Source organism: Calidris pugnax, unplaced genomic scaffold (genome assembly GCF_001431845.1).
Source record: "Calidris pugnax isolate Ruff unplaced genomic scaffold, ASM143184v1 scaffold1, whole genome shotgun sequence".
Taxonomy (NCBI): Eukaryota; Metazoa; Chordata; class Aves; order Charadriiformes; family Scolopacidae; genus Calidris; species Calidris pugnax.
The window spans coordinates 12,442,303-12,458,357 of NW_015090800.1; the positions used below are offsets into that span (position 1 = coordinate 12,442,303).

Sequence of the window (16,055 nt, forward strand, 5' to 3'; positions counted from 1 at the left end):
CCAGCAGGGTTTTTTGTGTTCGTTTTTTTTTCTTTCCCCTTTGTAACACGAATTATTTTCCTTTCTGACTGACCCCAGCCTTACAGGGGTGTAGGGGCTGCTGCCGGTTCCCCGACCTGCGGGGCGGCGGTGGCGCCGGGGGAGCCCCTCCCCTCCCGGCCACCGCCTCGGGGCGGCTCTGCCCCTCCCGCCCGCCAGGGGGCGCTGCGCTGAGGCGGGGAGAGGCGAGCAGCCCGGCCCGCCGCCACTTCCGGTCGTGTGGGGCGCATGGCGGGGGCCGGCGGAGCGGCGGGGCCCACCGCCTCCCGGGAGCTGCTGGCCGTGGGGCGCCGAGGAGGTGAGCGGCCCCCGCGGGGGGCGGCCGGGAGGCGCGGCGCCGCTCTCCGAATTGACCTGGGACTCCTGCCCGCCTTTCGGCCCGGCCCGGCGTGGCGGGGGGCTCGGCCCGGCCGCCTCCCCCGGCCGGGGGGTTGGTGGGCCCGGTAGGCCTCGCCCGCCCGCGGGCTGCCCGGGGTTGGGGCGGGGGGTGTGGGGATGGGGTGGCGCTTTTCAGGCCAACTGGCTGACGGGGCCCCCACTTTTTATTGCATCTGGCGTCTTTGGAAGAGCTGCCGTTCTCCCGGGCGCTGCTGCTGTAATGCGATGTAAATTCGGGGGGCGGGGAGGGGGGGGGGACAACGCAAAACTAACCGTAAATCGGTACCGACAGTCGTAACGACATTTCTGTGAGGATAACTGGTCGCCACCCGCGGGGGGGAGGGCATGTAAACGGGTGTCACCGGCACGGGGAGGCTGTCACCTCCCTGTGTGTTGCTGTGGGTCGTTGCCGGTAGTTTCTCCGCGTGTTGATGGCTGTCCCTAAGTAAGTCTTTGACAAAGGACTTCAGTGGGAACCTGTAGGAGGTGACCTGCTGGGTCAGGCCGGTGGTCCATACAGCATTCTGTCTCTCAACAACTGCAGTAGGAGATGGTAATTACAGAGAACTTGTTAGGTTAAGCACTGTGTGCTCCCCATTCCTCTAATTGCCCAGTACATGTAATTGTAGGGGTAGGGATGCCAGAGGGTACAACGTGTTCCTGTTGCCTCCTTTTAATATCAGATTATGGCTCTGCTGCCCTCAATTTGCCTAATTCCCTTGAACCTGCTGATCACAGCCTCTTGTGGTAGCAAGTTCTAGGCATTCACTGCCAACTACGTACAGAAGTACTGAGATGAGCACCACCAATGGACATCAAGAAACAGTGTTTGCAGGAAAGCAGAGTGGAATTCCTGGAAGCAGAGGCAGCTGAATCCTCGTTTTTAGTCTTGTTGTAGAAAGGTGGAAAAGTAGCAGCAAGGAGAGAGCCTCACCATTTAAATGTGGCATTTGTGGTTGACGTAGGTAAACATTCAAATAACTTGTTTGTTTCCAGGGCTGGAAGAAACTTTGTTGATTAGTTCAAAATGTAGCAGCAAGAAGGCTACAACGTTACAAACCGTTAGGATGCCAAGGAGTGACGGTAAGTAGGACTTGGTTGTTGGAACAGTGTCGAGTACCAGGGGACATCTCTGACATAACTTACTTTTGTTTCAGTGCTTTCCTTGCATTAGTAAAGCGGGGAACTCTTGTGTTGTGTTTCTACTGGTGCTAGGTCCTCCTCCATTGCAGTTGCACGTCCCATTGGTTAACTGTGTCACTGCTGCTTCTGCAGAGCTAGATCTGTAGAGGTTAATTGTTTTATCAACCTGAAGCATCTGTCTTTCTCCCACCATTTTAATTTCAGAGACCCTGTTGATAATTATGTTGAATTTTCTTTAGTGTAGCATGACATCTGCAGCATCTGTGTTACATGTAATTTTTCTGTCTTTGAGACCTTCAGTTAATATTTTAATAAGGAAGAAAGGAGGACATAATTGTATTTCCATTGGAGGTAATGGTGATGTGGAAATTTATCAAGATGGCACTCGATGTGTATTGAAAACCATGAAATTTACAAGAAAGATGTCTATAAAGTAGTCACATTTTGTTTAAGATTCCAGATGGAATTGTTGAAGTGATTTCTTCCTGTACCACATGCTGACCAATAGATACAGTACCTTCTTGCTGTTTATATCTTGGGAAATGGAATACTATATATAGTAAAACCCCCTATTATAATATCTTAAATGTAGACAGTTTGAAATTACTGTTGAAATGGGATCTGTTTAAATGCTCAGATTTCTGAGGTATAAATGTATAAACTAATGTGCATCTGTTTGCATATATATATGTGTGATAATTGCTTCTTTTTCAGTTTTGGACCGAGTACAGAGCTTTTTACCACAGATGGCACATGCCAATGATGAATTAAGAAGAAAAATGGTAACAGCACCAGCTCATCAGTTTGACATTGAAAATCTAGATGATGCAACAGAAAAAGTTATAGAAATGGTAAATACTGACTATATTTTTTATTTTATAAAGTAAATTTAGGTGTGATTAAAAGAATTCTTCGATCTTAAAATAAGCTAATTTGATACATAAGGCTAAGTCTTTATCATTTTAGTCTAAGACCTGCAAATTCAAAACATAGGTGCAATGAAAATACTTATTTGGTTAAGCATTTACTGCTTGGTTTTCATATTTGCAGAATTTAATGACTGTGGATGAAGTAGTTTAAGGCCAGAATAGGACATACTTTTGGATCTGCAACTCTGAATCTAAAGCAAGTCACAAATTGTCTTTTAAATGACTCGTGGGTAATTTGATATAGAAACTGGACAATGTGAGGTGTAATAGGGCATAACAGAAAGCTTTAGTATAAGAGTAATAACTGGCTTTCAGCTGTGCTTTATCGATATTCTTAGGACTGGCTGTAAGTCTTGGGTTTAGAAAAGTTGTTAGTGTTGTTGCGATCCTTTATGGCTGATACTTTTCTATTTATTTATGTTCACATCAGTACTTTCGTGCAGTTTTTAACTGAAGTGCTGCAGCCACATGCTCATATGAAGGTGATATATTTGTGCACGTCCCAGACAAGTGCCTTTTGGCCTGCAGACCTTCAAGATAAAAGGCAGAAATAAGGCAGCCTGGGATTTGGTGTGTGTGAGCTGTCAGGATAATTTATAGGCCACTTGTTGGATTCAGAGTTCCTGTAGGTTGTATCTAGCCTGCATGCAATACATTGTCCAGTGCTGGTATATGTGAAGAATTCCAAATAAATAGTGAGAAGACAATCTCGAAAATTGTTTGTTTTAAGATGCTTAAGTGGAATGGGCAACCTGGACAGGACTTTTGAAAGATTTTGCACGTCACAGTGTCTGAGAAGCAAATTTTCTGAAAAAAATTTACTCTACCTCAGCCAAAACCAGCAGATCTAAAAGTGGCTTTATATTTGCTATAGAGTAATATAAATTACAATTTAAATATTTTGGAATGATATTTGTCATAATCCTAGGAGAACCCCAAAGTCTCTCTCATTGTGGTTGTGGTTTTCTTATGATAGTAGGCTGTATCATATGTTTGTTACACGTTTTACTCAAATGATAGAAGTGGTATAGAAACGTATAATGTGTTAACTAAGGGTGCTTTGGTTTTGTTTTGGTTTTTTTTTTCCAGAATGTGGCTGTAGTTCAACTAAGTGATTCTGATACAGATGAAGAGATACTGACTTCAGAAGATGACTCGGAATCTGAAGATGACTGTACAACTGACGAAGTGACAATGGACAACATTAAGTTTCCTAAACAAAAGGAAAAAAAGGGCAAAATAGAAATTTTGGACAGCAAAGTGAATGAGTAAATCCATTTTTATTGTACTTTTAAAAACCCCCAAACCAAATAATGTTTTATTACTTTGAAGACTTTGCCCTTAAAACTGTCTTGTTGCCCACTGTAGCACCCTTCAAGATCATGTGAAATGCTATAGTTTACATGGTGGAGAATTCAGGATCCTCTCATGACTGAGGCAAGCTGGATTTCTGAAGAATTAAGTACGGTTTTATTCATGAAACAATGTGGAAACAAACTTCCTCATCGGTTAGACTAAGAAAGCAGCTAGAATTTGGGGCACTTGAACTAATTCAGTTAAAATTCTTGTTCGCTTGCTTTGTTGAAGAAAGATTTTTGTAGTGTGATAGACGTATTTGCTTCAAGGGCAGTAAAGAGTTAACTAGGAAAAAAGGTCTATTTTTTATATTCTGTGGCCTGTGAAGTGTTATGTAAAATGTCTTCAATATTAAACATTATCTTAAAGTACATTAGAGGTATGTCTACATCGCATTCATGACAGTAACTGTTGAACACTAAAAGCAGTGGCTGAGGTCAGTTCAAGCTGAGGTAAGGATGTGGGTAAGGACAGCCATGACTTGGGAGAGAGTTCAGCAAAGGATTTCTTACCCTCTGTGCCTGCCCTGAGCTCCACATCATCGCAGGTGGGTTACTAGCTCACATCTGGAACGTTTGTGGCTGTAGCACAGATACCCTCAGTACTTAAACATTCGAGTCTCCCTCTCTGGTGTTAAAATCGCTTTAAGCTACACTTTTCATCTCCCACTTTCCCTGCCACGTTTCTGTCCTCTCCATTTTGTAATCAACTGTCGCTGCCAGAAGAATGAAAAGGTGAATTTTGAGCTGGCCTGTACTTAGGTTAGCTTGAAACAATGGTGAAACCAAAACTGGTGAAAGTTCGGTTCATACTTACCTCAGGTTGATCAAATACAACGATTTGAGGTGTTGTATTTACTCCATGGATCTGTTTGCATTTCAGAAGTATCTGTCATGCTCCTGGATGTCATTGTTTCTTAAAGGAACTTTGTATTTTCTACGCCATTAGAGTAAAATTTCCTATATTGTATTTGCTCATATTAAACTTAATGTCATGCTTGAAATCTGCAATTATTTACAGAATATTTTGAATCTCGAAGCTGTAATTTTAATACCTGATTCTGTAATATTTATGATAAGAAATAACAAGGATTCTGGTCTCTGTTGCACGATGTGGCTTCTTAAAAATGGAATCGGGGCATGATTTACTGAGGTTAACTGATTAAACCACAAAATATTGCAGCAAAGGGGAAGGGTGGGAACCAAAGAATGGGCCTGCTACTTTTAATGGCAGCCCACAGATCAGATTAAGATTTGGGTGGAGTTTCACTTGAAGAAGAGCAAGTGGTTTTAGGCTTAGTTTGTTAGATAAGGTCTCGATCTATGGAAAATGTCCTTCAAACTAAAGAAAGTTTGAAAGCCAACGTCTGAACTCAGTCATTTTACAAGAGATTTTCCCGTTGACTAAAAGAAAAAAAGAAAGTATGAAATACAAAGTAATAATCATGCCATATAAAACAGTGATAACAGTCCATGTGCACAGACACAAAAAGTGATTTTAATCTGTTAATGTAACCACCTTTCAAATGGCAGGCAGATCACACATTCCATATCAACAAAAAGGTAGAAAATGTTTTTAGTAACTTTAGCTTGATATGCATAGTTTAACACTGATGTTGAACTCTGTATGTACTATACAAAGATCATATTAAGTGCACTTCCTTGCATTGATTTATTTCTTATGGCACAAAGGTTTTTCTGTACTGCTGAAGAATCACCAGAGCAGAATGTTTAATTGCTGCTGTAAAACTTCAACTGGTTTATAGCAAAAAGGGCATAATCAATATATTTTAGTTCAACTTTAAGAGAAGCCTAATGACTAAGGATTTAAAATTATCATGTAAAGATTATGTTCACACAAATAAGTTGGCATGTGAGAACTCATTCTTCAGTTGTATTTAAAAAAATAAATCATATTCTTGGTTTTTTTTGGGGGGGTGAGGGGGGGGACTGTGCGACCAACTGCTGCTGCATAATTTAAATAACTTCAGGTTAATTTCCAAATGCTTTTATCTGTCAGCAAAACTCAAATTTGGACCTGATTTATAGAAACTTATCCATGGAATGAGTGTTTTGTTTGGTTTTTTTTTTTTAAGTTGTAGCACTGCAGACAGCATATCCTGGGCATGATATAGAGTGCTTCATGGAGTCATCAAGGTTGAAACTCTGCCGAAAGTTTCCTTTCCAAAGGAAGTTGTTACTTCAATATTCCACAGTGATAGCCTTGGTTCTGAGATATTCATGAAGAGCTTCTTCACCTGTACAAGCACAATATTCACCAGTGAGAATAGCAGCTAAATGAGAGAATGTTATCAGAGACTGCATTATTAAGACAAAAATTTAAAATGCTTTAGCCAATATTTGGGTCCTTAAGGAACAGTGGAAACTAATTAATTTACCCTCCTACTGAGAATTCACAGAACTGGTTTGACAAGAAGAGGCCAAACCCAAGAGGTGTGATAAGAAAAAGGAGCTGGAATTTAAGAAGCAGCCAGCTGGGTGTGGACTGCAACAGCAGCAGCTCCTAGATGGCTGCCAGGGGTTCACAGTTGAATTTATGAACTTTGGTTTACCTGTGTGAACGTTTCTAGGTAAAGAAACTGTAAAAATTGGTAATCTTTTTTTCCTGATGCTAATAGTCATTTTAGTTTCAGGAAATGCCTGATGCTGGCTAGAGATTCCAAAGGCAAAAATATTCTTGTGTCACTGAATTTTTTTTTTTTTTTCATTTTTCTTTGCCAAGAGGCTTAATCTGCCCAGACTTGCAAAGTTTCTTTGACAGACTAGACTTCACTTTTTTTAAAACTGCTTTTGACAAGAAAAGATTTTTTTGATGCATCTTTCTCTGTAGCTGTGGGCAAATTTTGATGACATTTTTTAAGGCGTAAAAAAGTTTCCCATGCTCTTACAAGTTCAGAGGAGAAACCTCAGTTAGCATTCTTTGTGAGGGAAAGAAGATTTTGGCCAACACCTTTGCTGCCTGACAGCATTTGGTAGCCTGTGAGCTGCTCCGGACAAGCTGTAACGTGACTGCTCTGAGAGGAGTTGGAGAGGAATATTCCTCGTGCCGTAGCTTTATTTAGCAAATGTACCTGAGGGGCTGACCTGGAGGTATTTGAGGGGGGAATATTGTAGTGATGTGAGAGGAACTCCATCACTGTAACCGGAGGAATGGAGGAGATGCAGGAAATGCATCTGTAGCTCACATTTTTCTAGATACGTAGCACAGGGGTAAGGTGGTTTTTTCATTGATTTGAACTGTCAGATGAGAAATGAGAGAGGGAAAGAACAACTTACCTAAATCTTTCCCAAAGCCAGACTGTTTAAATCCACCAAATGGTGCTGCCACATCAGTTTTGTTATAGGTGTTAATAAAAACTGTTCCAGCTTCGAGCTTTTCACTGATGTAGAGAGCTTTGCTGATGTCCTTTGTGAAAATTCCCGAAGCTAAGCCATATTCTGTGGCGTTTGCCCGTCGCAGCACTCCGTCAACATCTCTATGGGGAAATAAATTATTGCATTGTAACTAGGTAAAATAAACAATTATTAGTGGCCTTCCACCTTCGATGTCATAGAAGGACCTTTTCCCATGCTCTTTCTTCTCCAGTTAGCTTCTTTAAAGTCAACTTATTAAGGGCTAATCTGTGTGTCAATCTGACAGATTTATGGAAATTCATACCTTGGCTTCAAACTTGTAAAACTTGTAACCTTCCATTTCAATGGTTAACAACCACACTAAGAAATGTCAAAGGAAAAGTTGCACAGCTACAGTACAACTTGGGGATTACAGCAATGCAAAAACAGTTGTAAAGCAGAGCTTGGCAGCAGGTTATGAATCAGTTTTCTAAAATTTTGGCCCTGCTTTACAAGTTGATGGGGAGTAAGTGCTGAAACTCAGACTTACACAACTTTTTCTGGTCATGTCCAGAGTGCTATTTTCTATTTGCATCTCATCTCCATAGAGCTTCAAAAATCCATAATGATTTAAAATCTTAAAAACTTCAATACAGTCCCTTATCACTGTACAAAACCTATAGATGCGAAGGGTTATCTCTGTGCATTAACAAACAGCAGAAAATAACATCTGGAGGAAATACTTATATGAAGTTTCTATATAGGGCTTTAATCTCATTTGTGTGTAAAATAATTCCTATGGCTTGGAATGAAAGCTATTAAAACTGACAGTCTACAAAATATACAGAGGGATTTCCATTTGCAACAGTAATATGCTGATGTTACACAATGCACAACACTATGTGGTCTTTTGTGACAAATAGAAAGTCAAGTGATTCCACTGGAAAAAAATACATATTTCAAAATTTGATCAAGCTGTTGCAATTACCACATCAACTTCAGTAAAAATGCTTCACTGAATACTAAGTCTTATTTAAGAACTGGCACTTATGGTTGCATTCTATCCTGTCACACGGTGCTAATAGCATTAGTTTTACATCAACATGGAGCAGGATGCCCCTTACTAAAAAGGGTATTTTCTCAGAATTTAGCTGGAAATCCAGACTGGTCTTACAAGATTTAAGAAAATCATGCTATGTATCCTACCCAGGGAAGTTGTGGATGCCCCATCCCTGGAAGTGTTCAAGGCCAGGCTGGATTGGGCTTTGAGCAACCTGCTCTAGTGGGAGGTGTCCCTGCCCATGGCAGGGGGTTGGAACTCGATGATCTTTGAGGTCCCTTCCAACCCCAACCATTCTATGATTCTATGATTCTATGATCATTTCTACACTTGGTAGAGTGAATACCAGTAACCAGAGGAGAACATACCCATTTTTAAATTTAGAAATCACCATCACAGGACCAAAGGACTCTTCCTGGGCAATATACATATGGTCTTCAACGTCTGTGAATACAGTGGGTTCCATGAAGAAACCTAAACAGAGGACAAAGCATCACTTAAGCATGGCCAAAATGCTCCATGGTTTGTATTGTCCAGGCTGTCTCTTCCCCATACTTTGAGGTCATTGATACGTTGTGACTTGAAAGAGAGAACATCAAGATTGATATGAATGAAGTATGAATGAAGATGCATGTAAGCAGCAGCAAAACAGCAGAGAAAAGGTTAAAAGAATGGTCTGTATCGATCAGAGCAACAACTCTGCGCTGTTCCCTGCCAGGCTGGAAGGTCTGCATGCCACAGCACAGGGGACTTCTTGGGGGGAAAACCCTGCACTCTGACAGCAGGAAGACAAGGTTACAGCATGTCGCAGAGGCCACAGGTTTTCCTGTTACCCAACAAGAATACAGACTGTAGCCACAAAAATCTGTATATTCCAAACAAGGGAAAGCATGCAATGGGCAGCAACTTTGCCTAAGATTTATGGATGCTGAAGTAAAGAAAATTCTGAGGCAAAGGGCCTCTTCTTAACAACTGTTCATTTCTAAGGGGTGTAAAAAGATGTCCAAAACTAGTTCATCACTGCCAGTCAATAACTGTCCTGGTGTTATACACAAGCGAACCTACATCTTGGTGAGTGAGTGTATTTCAGTGGGTAAAATCAGCTTCAGAGGTTTTCTATAATTACTTACCATTTCCATAAGACTTCCCATTTAGCTTTGTTACACTGATTTCATAGGGTTATAAATCTCCGCTTTCATTTTATTTGGGGATGCAATCATTATGTTTTTGAACTCTGATGCAAATGTTTCTCCTTCATTAATGACAAAGGACAGATGTCCATGAGAAAATGTTGTCATCATGCCTTCCCATTTAACTTAGCATACGTATTCTTTATATAGCAAAAAAGGCTTCTATTAATAATACCTTATGCAGACTCTGCTAGCAGTTTCCTCAGTTGTCTTTAGTGTTTTGTTGATGAAAATGCATATAAATATACTTGAGTAGCTTGATAGTTCAAGGATGTTCCACAAAAGGCCTCAATGCCTCATAAACAACAGGAATAAATCAGCAAAGGATTGCTGTATAGACTATATTCTGATTCAATTTCATATATTACACTTCAGTTGCAGAGCATTTCAGAATATGAGAAATCCCCGTCCTCAAGTGTTACCTTGGCCTTACCTGGTGCTGTTCCTATGATATTGCTACTTCACACGATACAGCAGAGACAACCACGATGGCTTTTATTTAAACAGTAAATGTTCCAAACACCTTTGAGCAGTATTTTACCTGGTCTACGTACTTGTCTTCCTCCATACACTAGAGTGGCTCCTTCTTTTACTCCGGTTTCACAATATTGCAGCAGCTTTTCCAAATGTGCCTTGTGATTTTGTGGACCGTGATCTGTAGATCTATCAAGTGGGTCACCAATTTTCATCTTTTTTATTTCTTCCACCTGTGGGTTACCCAATTAAAATGGAGTCACATAACACAGCAAATGGTTGTTAAAGTGACCAGTGATTTGGGATGCTTCATTGTTTGTACTATGAAATTTGGCCCTAAGAAAGGGCTGGATTCTTAGAAGGTGGAATGCTCTTCCCTTTCTAAAATGAGGCTTTGAATGGTGTCTTATGTTTGGTAATCTCTGGTTATTTCTGAAAGTTTTTAATGCTGTTTTCATGTATTCATTCTCTTCTGCTATTAAGATAGGCATGTAAAATGTTAGCTTTTACAGTAATAAATGAGTTATCACTGATTTTCTGTTCTTGAGCTAGATAAATGAATTTTCCTGTGGTACAGTGAGGTGACCTGGATTTTTAATAATGACCTTTGTATTACTCAAGCTACGCTTCCAATACACCTTTTTTTAAAAACTTCACTGGAGCCTTCAATCACGTTGACCTAAGTTCAGTAATTTTTTTAATCTTAGTTTCCTAATCAGGAAATGGCCTTGAGGTACAATGTACTTAAGATACAATATCTACTTCAATGTCACATATCTGTGGATTATTGATGAAAATATCTCCTTTCACCGCCTTCCTTTTAACCCTATAAAGAGGTTCCCAAGAAGCAATATCATAAGCAATCATGAGAATTTAAGCAACTGAAAATTAGAAGAAATGCAAGTGCCTGTAGAACTAGTGGCTCTTAGTGCCACAGTAAAGCATCTGCTTAAACTTTAGTCCTTGAGTATCTTACCACTTTGCTAACAAATTCATCATGGATTGATTCTTCCACAAACAGTCTGCCAGCTGCAATGCAGTTTTCTCCTTTGTTGAAATATACTGCTCCCATGCCCTGATCAGGGGAAAAAAAAACAACAACATTAATATTTATAAGCATCCTTTTGTTCAGTTTCCCTTTCATTCGGTCCCCTTGGGTTGCATTCTATGTTTGTGACCCTCAACATGTAATGCTTTATGTGAAGGGACATCACCAATGCAACAAGCAGGCTAATCTTATAACTGGCAAACACACTTCCATCAAGACAAATGGTTCAGGATGAACTCACTAGCACTGCTCTTTCTGTTTCCACCAGTGTTCCACAGAAACATCTGCTGCAGCATCACAGAGAAGAGGGCTGGCAGCACGACCAGCGAATATAAAACTGCTAATCCACTGAGCTCTCCTGCTCGTGTCAAAAGTCAGATGAAACTGGGTCAGCATCACCTAGCTCCAATCTGCAGAAAACCTCCTATTTAGAGGGTGTGGATTCAGACTCTTTACAGATTGCTCCTTTTTATTTATCAAGAACTGATACCTGCCACTGTTTTTCCAGGGGAACAGGGAAGTGGGGGAAGGAAGAGCAGGACAAATACAGGTCTTAAAAAGTAGTTTTCTGGCAGCTGCAAAGGGTCCTGGCATTAGCAGATATGACCGGGATCATGTGCTAGTGTCAAGTGTGTGGCAAAAAAGCATTGTTTCACAATCATTTAAAGCCATCAACGCCAGGTATAGCTCAGGCCAGCCTATGTGTCACCCTCTCACTTCTACAGCTGGGAAAGAAGTGGGGCAAAGCAGTGCGCTGGCTGCAAAGGTCCAGCTTTAACTATTTTCCACATGTACTTCACTGTGTAGTCACTCAGACTCTCGTCCTGCCAAAAGACACTCCAAAAATAGGGAAAGTGTATAACAGTTCCTTCCTTGTAGCACTACCTGTTTACGCTGGTTTAGAGAATTCACAGAATGAGCACTCTGGGTAAGCACAGTATGAAAGACCTTTGTTTGCTTCTCAGCGAGCAAACTGGATCTGCCGTCGTTTTGATGAATCGGATTACCTGAGCAGGAAATAAGCTCCCTAAATCCCTTGAATTTCTCATTTTCACACCTTATTTATGAACTTTAAACACATTATGGTTGGTTGGAAAGGGGGATTATCATGATTGATGGTGAATTAAGAGCTATATGGCAATAGGGAGCTCAATATATATTTTAACTCACTTTGGGGCTTTCATTTTTTTAAGCGCTTTTTATTTGAGTATCAGATTTTGACAAATCAATTTTAATGTGTTAACTTGGCGAGTGAACATACTTTCCAGATATATTTGTTTTGTTATGTTTTCTAACAGATTGCATGATTTTTTATGCAAGGGTTCCCCACTGCAGTTTTTGTCAAGCCAGGAAGAATATTGCAATACTGTGATGATGTGTCACAAAGGCTTTGAATATATTTTACTTCGAAGTAACATTACCATTTTCACGGCTCTGTCAAGTTCACAGTCACTGAATATGATCAGTGGTGATTTACCACCAAGTTCAAGAGAAACTTTCTTCAGATTAGTGGCTGCACTGTAAAAAAAAATAAATAATCATATAAAATCAACTTTAAAGTAGCTTATTTCATTATTTTCTTTAAATCATATCTAGTAAAAATGTATAAACCTCTATTTTCCAGTAGTGGCTTAGTAGAATTATACATAAATGTAAACAACCATATGTAATTACGCTTTTCTATTACTGCTACATGTACAATATAGATAATAAGATACTTCAGAACTAGGTTGAGCAGTGTTTATTTATTAATCTTTTGCTGAGAGTACCTCTTCATGATCTGTTTGCCAGTTGGTGTTGAACCAGTGAATCCAACTTTGCGAACATCTGGGTGTTCAGAGAGGTGCTGTCCCACTAAGCCACCTGTCAGGGTGAGGAAAACAGTTCAACTGGACAGCGCATGGGCAATTCTTACTGATCCAGCAGCAGCAATTGAACACTGAAAGAGCCAGAACTAGGTTGAGCAGTGTTTATTTATTAATCTTTTGCTGAGAGTACCTCTTCATGATCTGTTTGCCAGTTGGTGTTGAACCAGTGAATCCAACTTTGCGAACATCTGGGTGTTCAGAGAGGTGCTGTCCCACTAAGCCACCTGTCAGGGTGAGGAAAACAGTTCAACTGGACAGTACATGGACAATTCTTACTGCTCCAGCAGCAGCAATTGAACACTGAAAGAGCTAACAGTCAAGTACAGTATCACATCCTTAGTTATATTCACAGCTTTATTCATATGACTATGAAACATCTCATATTAATTAACTTGGATCACATTAGTGTCTCCAAATTCCACCATCTGCCTGGACTAAAGAACTTTTTTCCTAATATTCCACTGTAGGTGGAATAATCTGATCTGTAACAGAGCCTGCCCCATAAAATTACTTTGTCACTTTTCTTCCTTAGGGGAAAGAGGAAAATGGTGACATCAGGTAATATGGTGTGGACCATGACTTACCTATAGTGACCAATAAGCATCTTACCCATTTGCCTTAAGTCTCACTGTCACATTTAAATACTGCCAAGTGATGATAAGATCAGGAGAAAAAAATGAAGTTCTACAAACAAGTGAAACATGTTTCTCTGTAATCCATTCTTTTTCAGAGTGTTCATGCTATTTGTGTGAACTTGTAAAGGGTGAGGGCTGACAGCTCTTACCACTAGCTAGAGCCAGGTGACATACAGATTTTTCCAATTCTGTTCTGGAAATTTGTGAAATTGCTGTGTGACATAGATGCAAGCCTACTACCTGTGAAGATAGTAGTATGTAATAGGTCTTCAAAAAGGTAAAATGCTAGTTCACTAGTTTTAGCATGACCTACTCTTCCCAGACAAATGGTTGGAGTTTTACCTGAACCAGGCAGAATATTTATAACACCCTTAGGAAATCCAGCTTTAGCCGAGAGTTCTGCAAACTTCAAGGAAGTCAGAGGTGTGACCTATGTAGAAACATTTAGATTAGGTCTCCTATTTTAATGAAATGTGTGATGATATCTTTTACATTCAATACATCTTAATTTTGTGACAATATTCATCTTCTTACAGTATTGACAAATTAAAAGTGATGGCTTCTTGCGGGAAAGAATTAATTCTTAAAAATGAGAGTAGCATCAGAGCAGAATTTAAGACAATCAGTACCACGTATCATCATGGCAATTTGTATTTTTATATATGCACTTTAAAACATTTGACACGGTCAACCTATGGGTGAAATCCACTACATTAACTGAATTATTTTCAGTTAATAAAAAAATAGTGAAAAAATAGTGGTGGGCCTGAGCTACCTGTACAATCCTTTTAGGTTTTACCTGAGCTGGCTTGAGTACAAGTGTGTTGCCTGCAGCCAAGCAAGCTGCGCTCTTCCATGCAAGCATCATCAGTGGGTAATTCCAGGGAATAACAATTGCACAGACACTTAAGGTAGGGAAAAAACAGGGAAAGATTAATTTTTGATGGCAGCTTTCTAATGTCTTTTCTGTATGTCAAGGCTGTCACAAAGAAGAAAAGAGTGACACTTACCCTATTGGCTCTTTCTTGGTGAATGTTAGATTATGGTTTGGTCGTGCCTGGTTAATTGGAATTGTAGCACCCTGCAACACAGCAGAGGGACAAATCTTGATACTGTTTAATCTTTTTTATTATAAATATATTTGCCATATAAGTATGGTTTGGAAAGTCACAGAATAGGCTTCAAAACCAGCATTTTTGCATCAGAGAAAGGGGCAGGGATTCTTATACTGTATCATTTCCTACTATGGATACTGTAGTCAACTCCTGTTTTTCCGTTGGATGAAATAAAAGCACAGATAACAAAAGTAGGGAAGAACATAAACTGAGGGTCTGATGGACGAAAAAAAGGTGAATTATATTCTTGATTGTGGATCGTAAAGATACTTGAGGAAATGCTATTCAAGCTGTGCCACCTGCTGTGCCATCAAGCAAACTCACCAGGCTGGGTCAGAGTTTAATATACCACAATGAGTCTTTGCACTTACCCGCATGATGACCACAATGACATTCTGCGCCATGAATAATCAAGAGCTGACTAAACATGCATATCCATTGTGACACCTCAACTGATTTCTTGGACAATTAGGGTCACATTCTAAATCCATGTTCTCCAATTGAAAGCAGACTGCCCTTTTGCATTGCCAGGGAGACTCATTTTAGGTAAAATTCTAATTTTGCTTTATTTTTTGATTCCTTGATTACTTTTGGTGACTGGTTTTTGGCACTGTGTCAGAAAAAAAAAAGTGCAGTGTAGAGAAGCACTGCTATTGATTATTCCCTTTACATAGTCACTTGCCTGGATTTTGTCACACCATCCAGCGAAGTATCTAAATGTTTGCACAGACATTCCAATATGGGTCTTCAAAGCTAAAGTGTAGACAGCTCCTGAGTCTATAGACTCTATTGTTGCTAACTCTTCTTGATGTTCTTCCATCAGATCTGCAAGTCTTTAACAAAAACATTACAAATCCACATCAAAGAGAAGCGGCACCTAACCACTGACAGCCTAAAAGTACGGCTGTCATAATTTTTTGCCTTTGGGATGGCAAAGATCCGTAATTAAAATAGCATTCCACTGAATTTGGAGGTGGAGCACTCTAAGTGCTCAGTAAGGGCTTGGACAATTGCCTGTTAAGGTCTGCAAATGTTTTCACATTGGCTGTAGTAGACACTGGATGAAGATATGAACTATGGAAACTTACCTGATTGTTCAATTATGGTTTTTGTAAACAAAATAATATTTAGAAAAGTTGTGTTCTTTTTCTGTTGTACTATAAGGAACCAATTATAGAAAATCAGACCAGTAAGTGAGAAAGCAAATACAAAATAACATAAGAAATGTCAAGTAATTAAAAGTACCAAGGAGTACTCAGGATCCTACTCAGTACTCAGGCTTGAGATTTGAGAAACCTAGCTTCATAACACTGCTTTGTATTGTCTGAACTTGGAACTAAAATACTTAAATGTTAGATGCTTCAAAGGCACCCACACGTCCACAGACAGAGCTCCTAAGCTGTAATGAAAATTAAATTTTATATGCCTTGGTACCTTTGAAAATCTGGCCCATGGTCTCCTTGGATC

The 16,055-nt window shown here is 39.9% G+C and overlaps 2 protein-coding genes across 2 annotated transcripts; one reads left to right on the forward strand and one right to left on the reverse strand.

Moving 5' to 3' along the window:
- The first annotated feature begins 251 nt into the window (after positions 1 to 251).
- On the forward strand, positions 252 to 4,848 carry LOC106885357 (chromosome unknown open reading frame, human C12orf45). Its single transcript, XM_014937497.1, has 4 exons — positions 252 to 337; positions 1,414 to 1,500; positions 2,275 to 2,411; positions 3,579 to 4,848. Exons 1-4 carry the CDS (start codon positions 268 to 270, stop codon positions 3,759 to 3,761), a joined length of 477 nt encoding a protein of 158 aa, XP_014792983.1. The 5' UTR covers positions 252 to 267; the 3' UTR covers positions 3,762 to 4,848.
- Positions 4,849 to 5,320: 472 nt separating this feature from the next.
- On the reverse strand, positions 5,321 to 15,421 carry LOC106885243 (mitochondrial 10-formyltetrahydrofolate dehydrogenase; the record flags this gene model as incomplete). The annotated part of the gene is made up of 11 exons (XM_014937243.1): positions 5,321 to 6,102; positions 7,142 to 7,341; positions 8,627 to 8,732; positions 9,990 to 10,155; positions 10,899 to 10,997; positions 12,392 to 12,488; positions 12,969 to 13,062; positions 13,816 to 13,903; positions 14,273 to 14,378; positions 14,484 to 14,554; positions 15,271 to 15,421. Coding segments are annotated over 11 exons (1,234 nt in total), but the record flags the coding sequence as incomplete, so codon positions are not given.
- Positions 15,422 to 16,055: the final 634 nt, after the last annotated feature.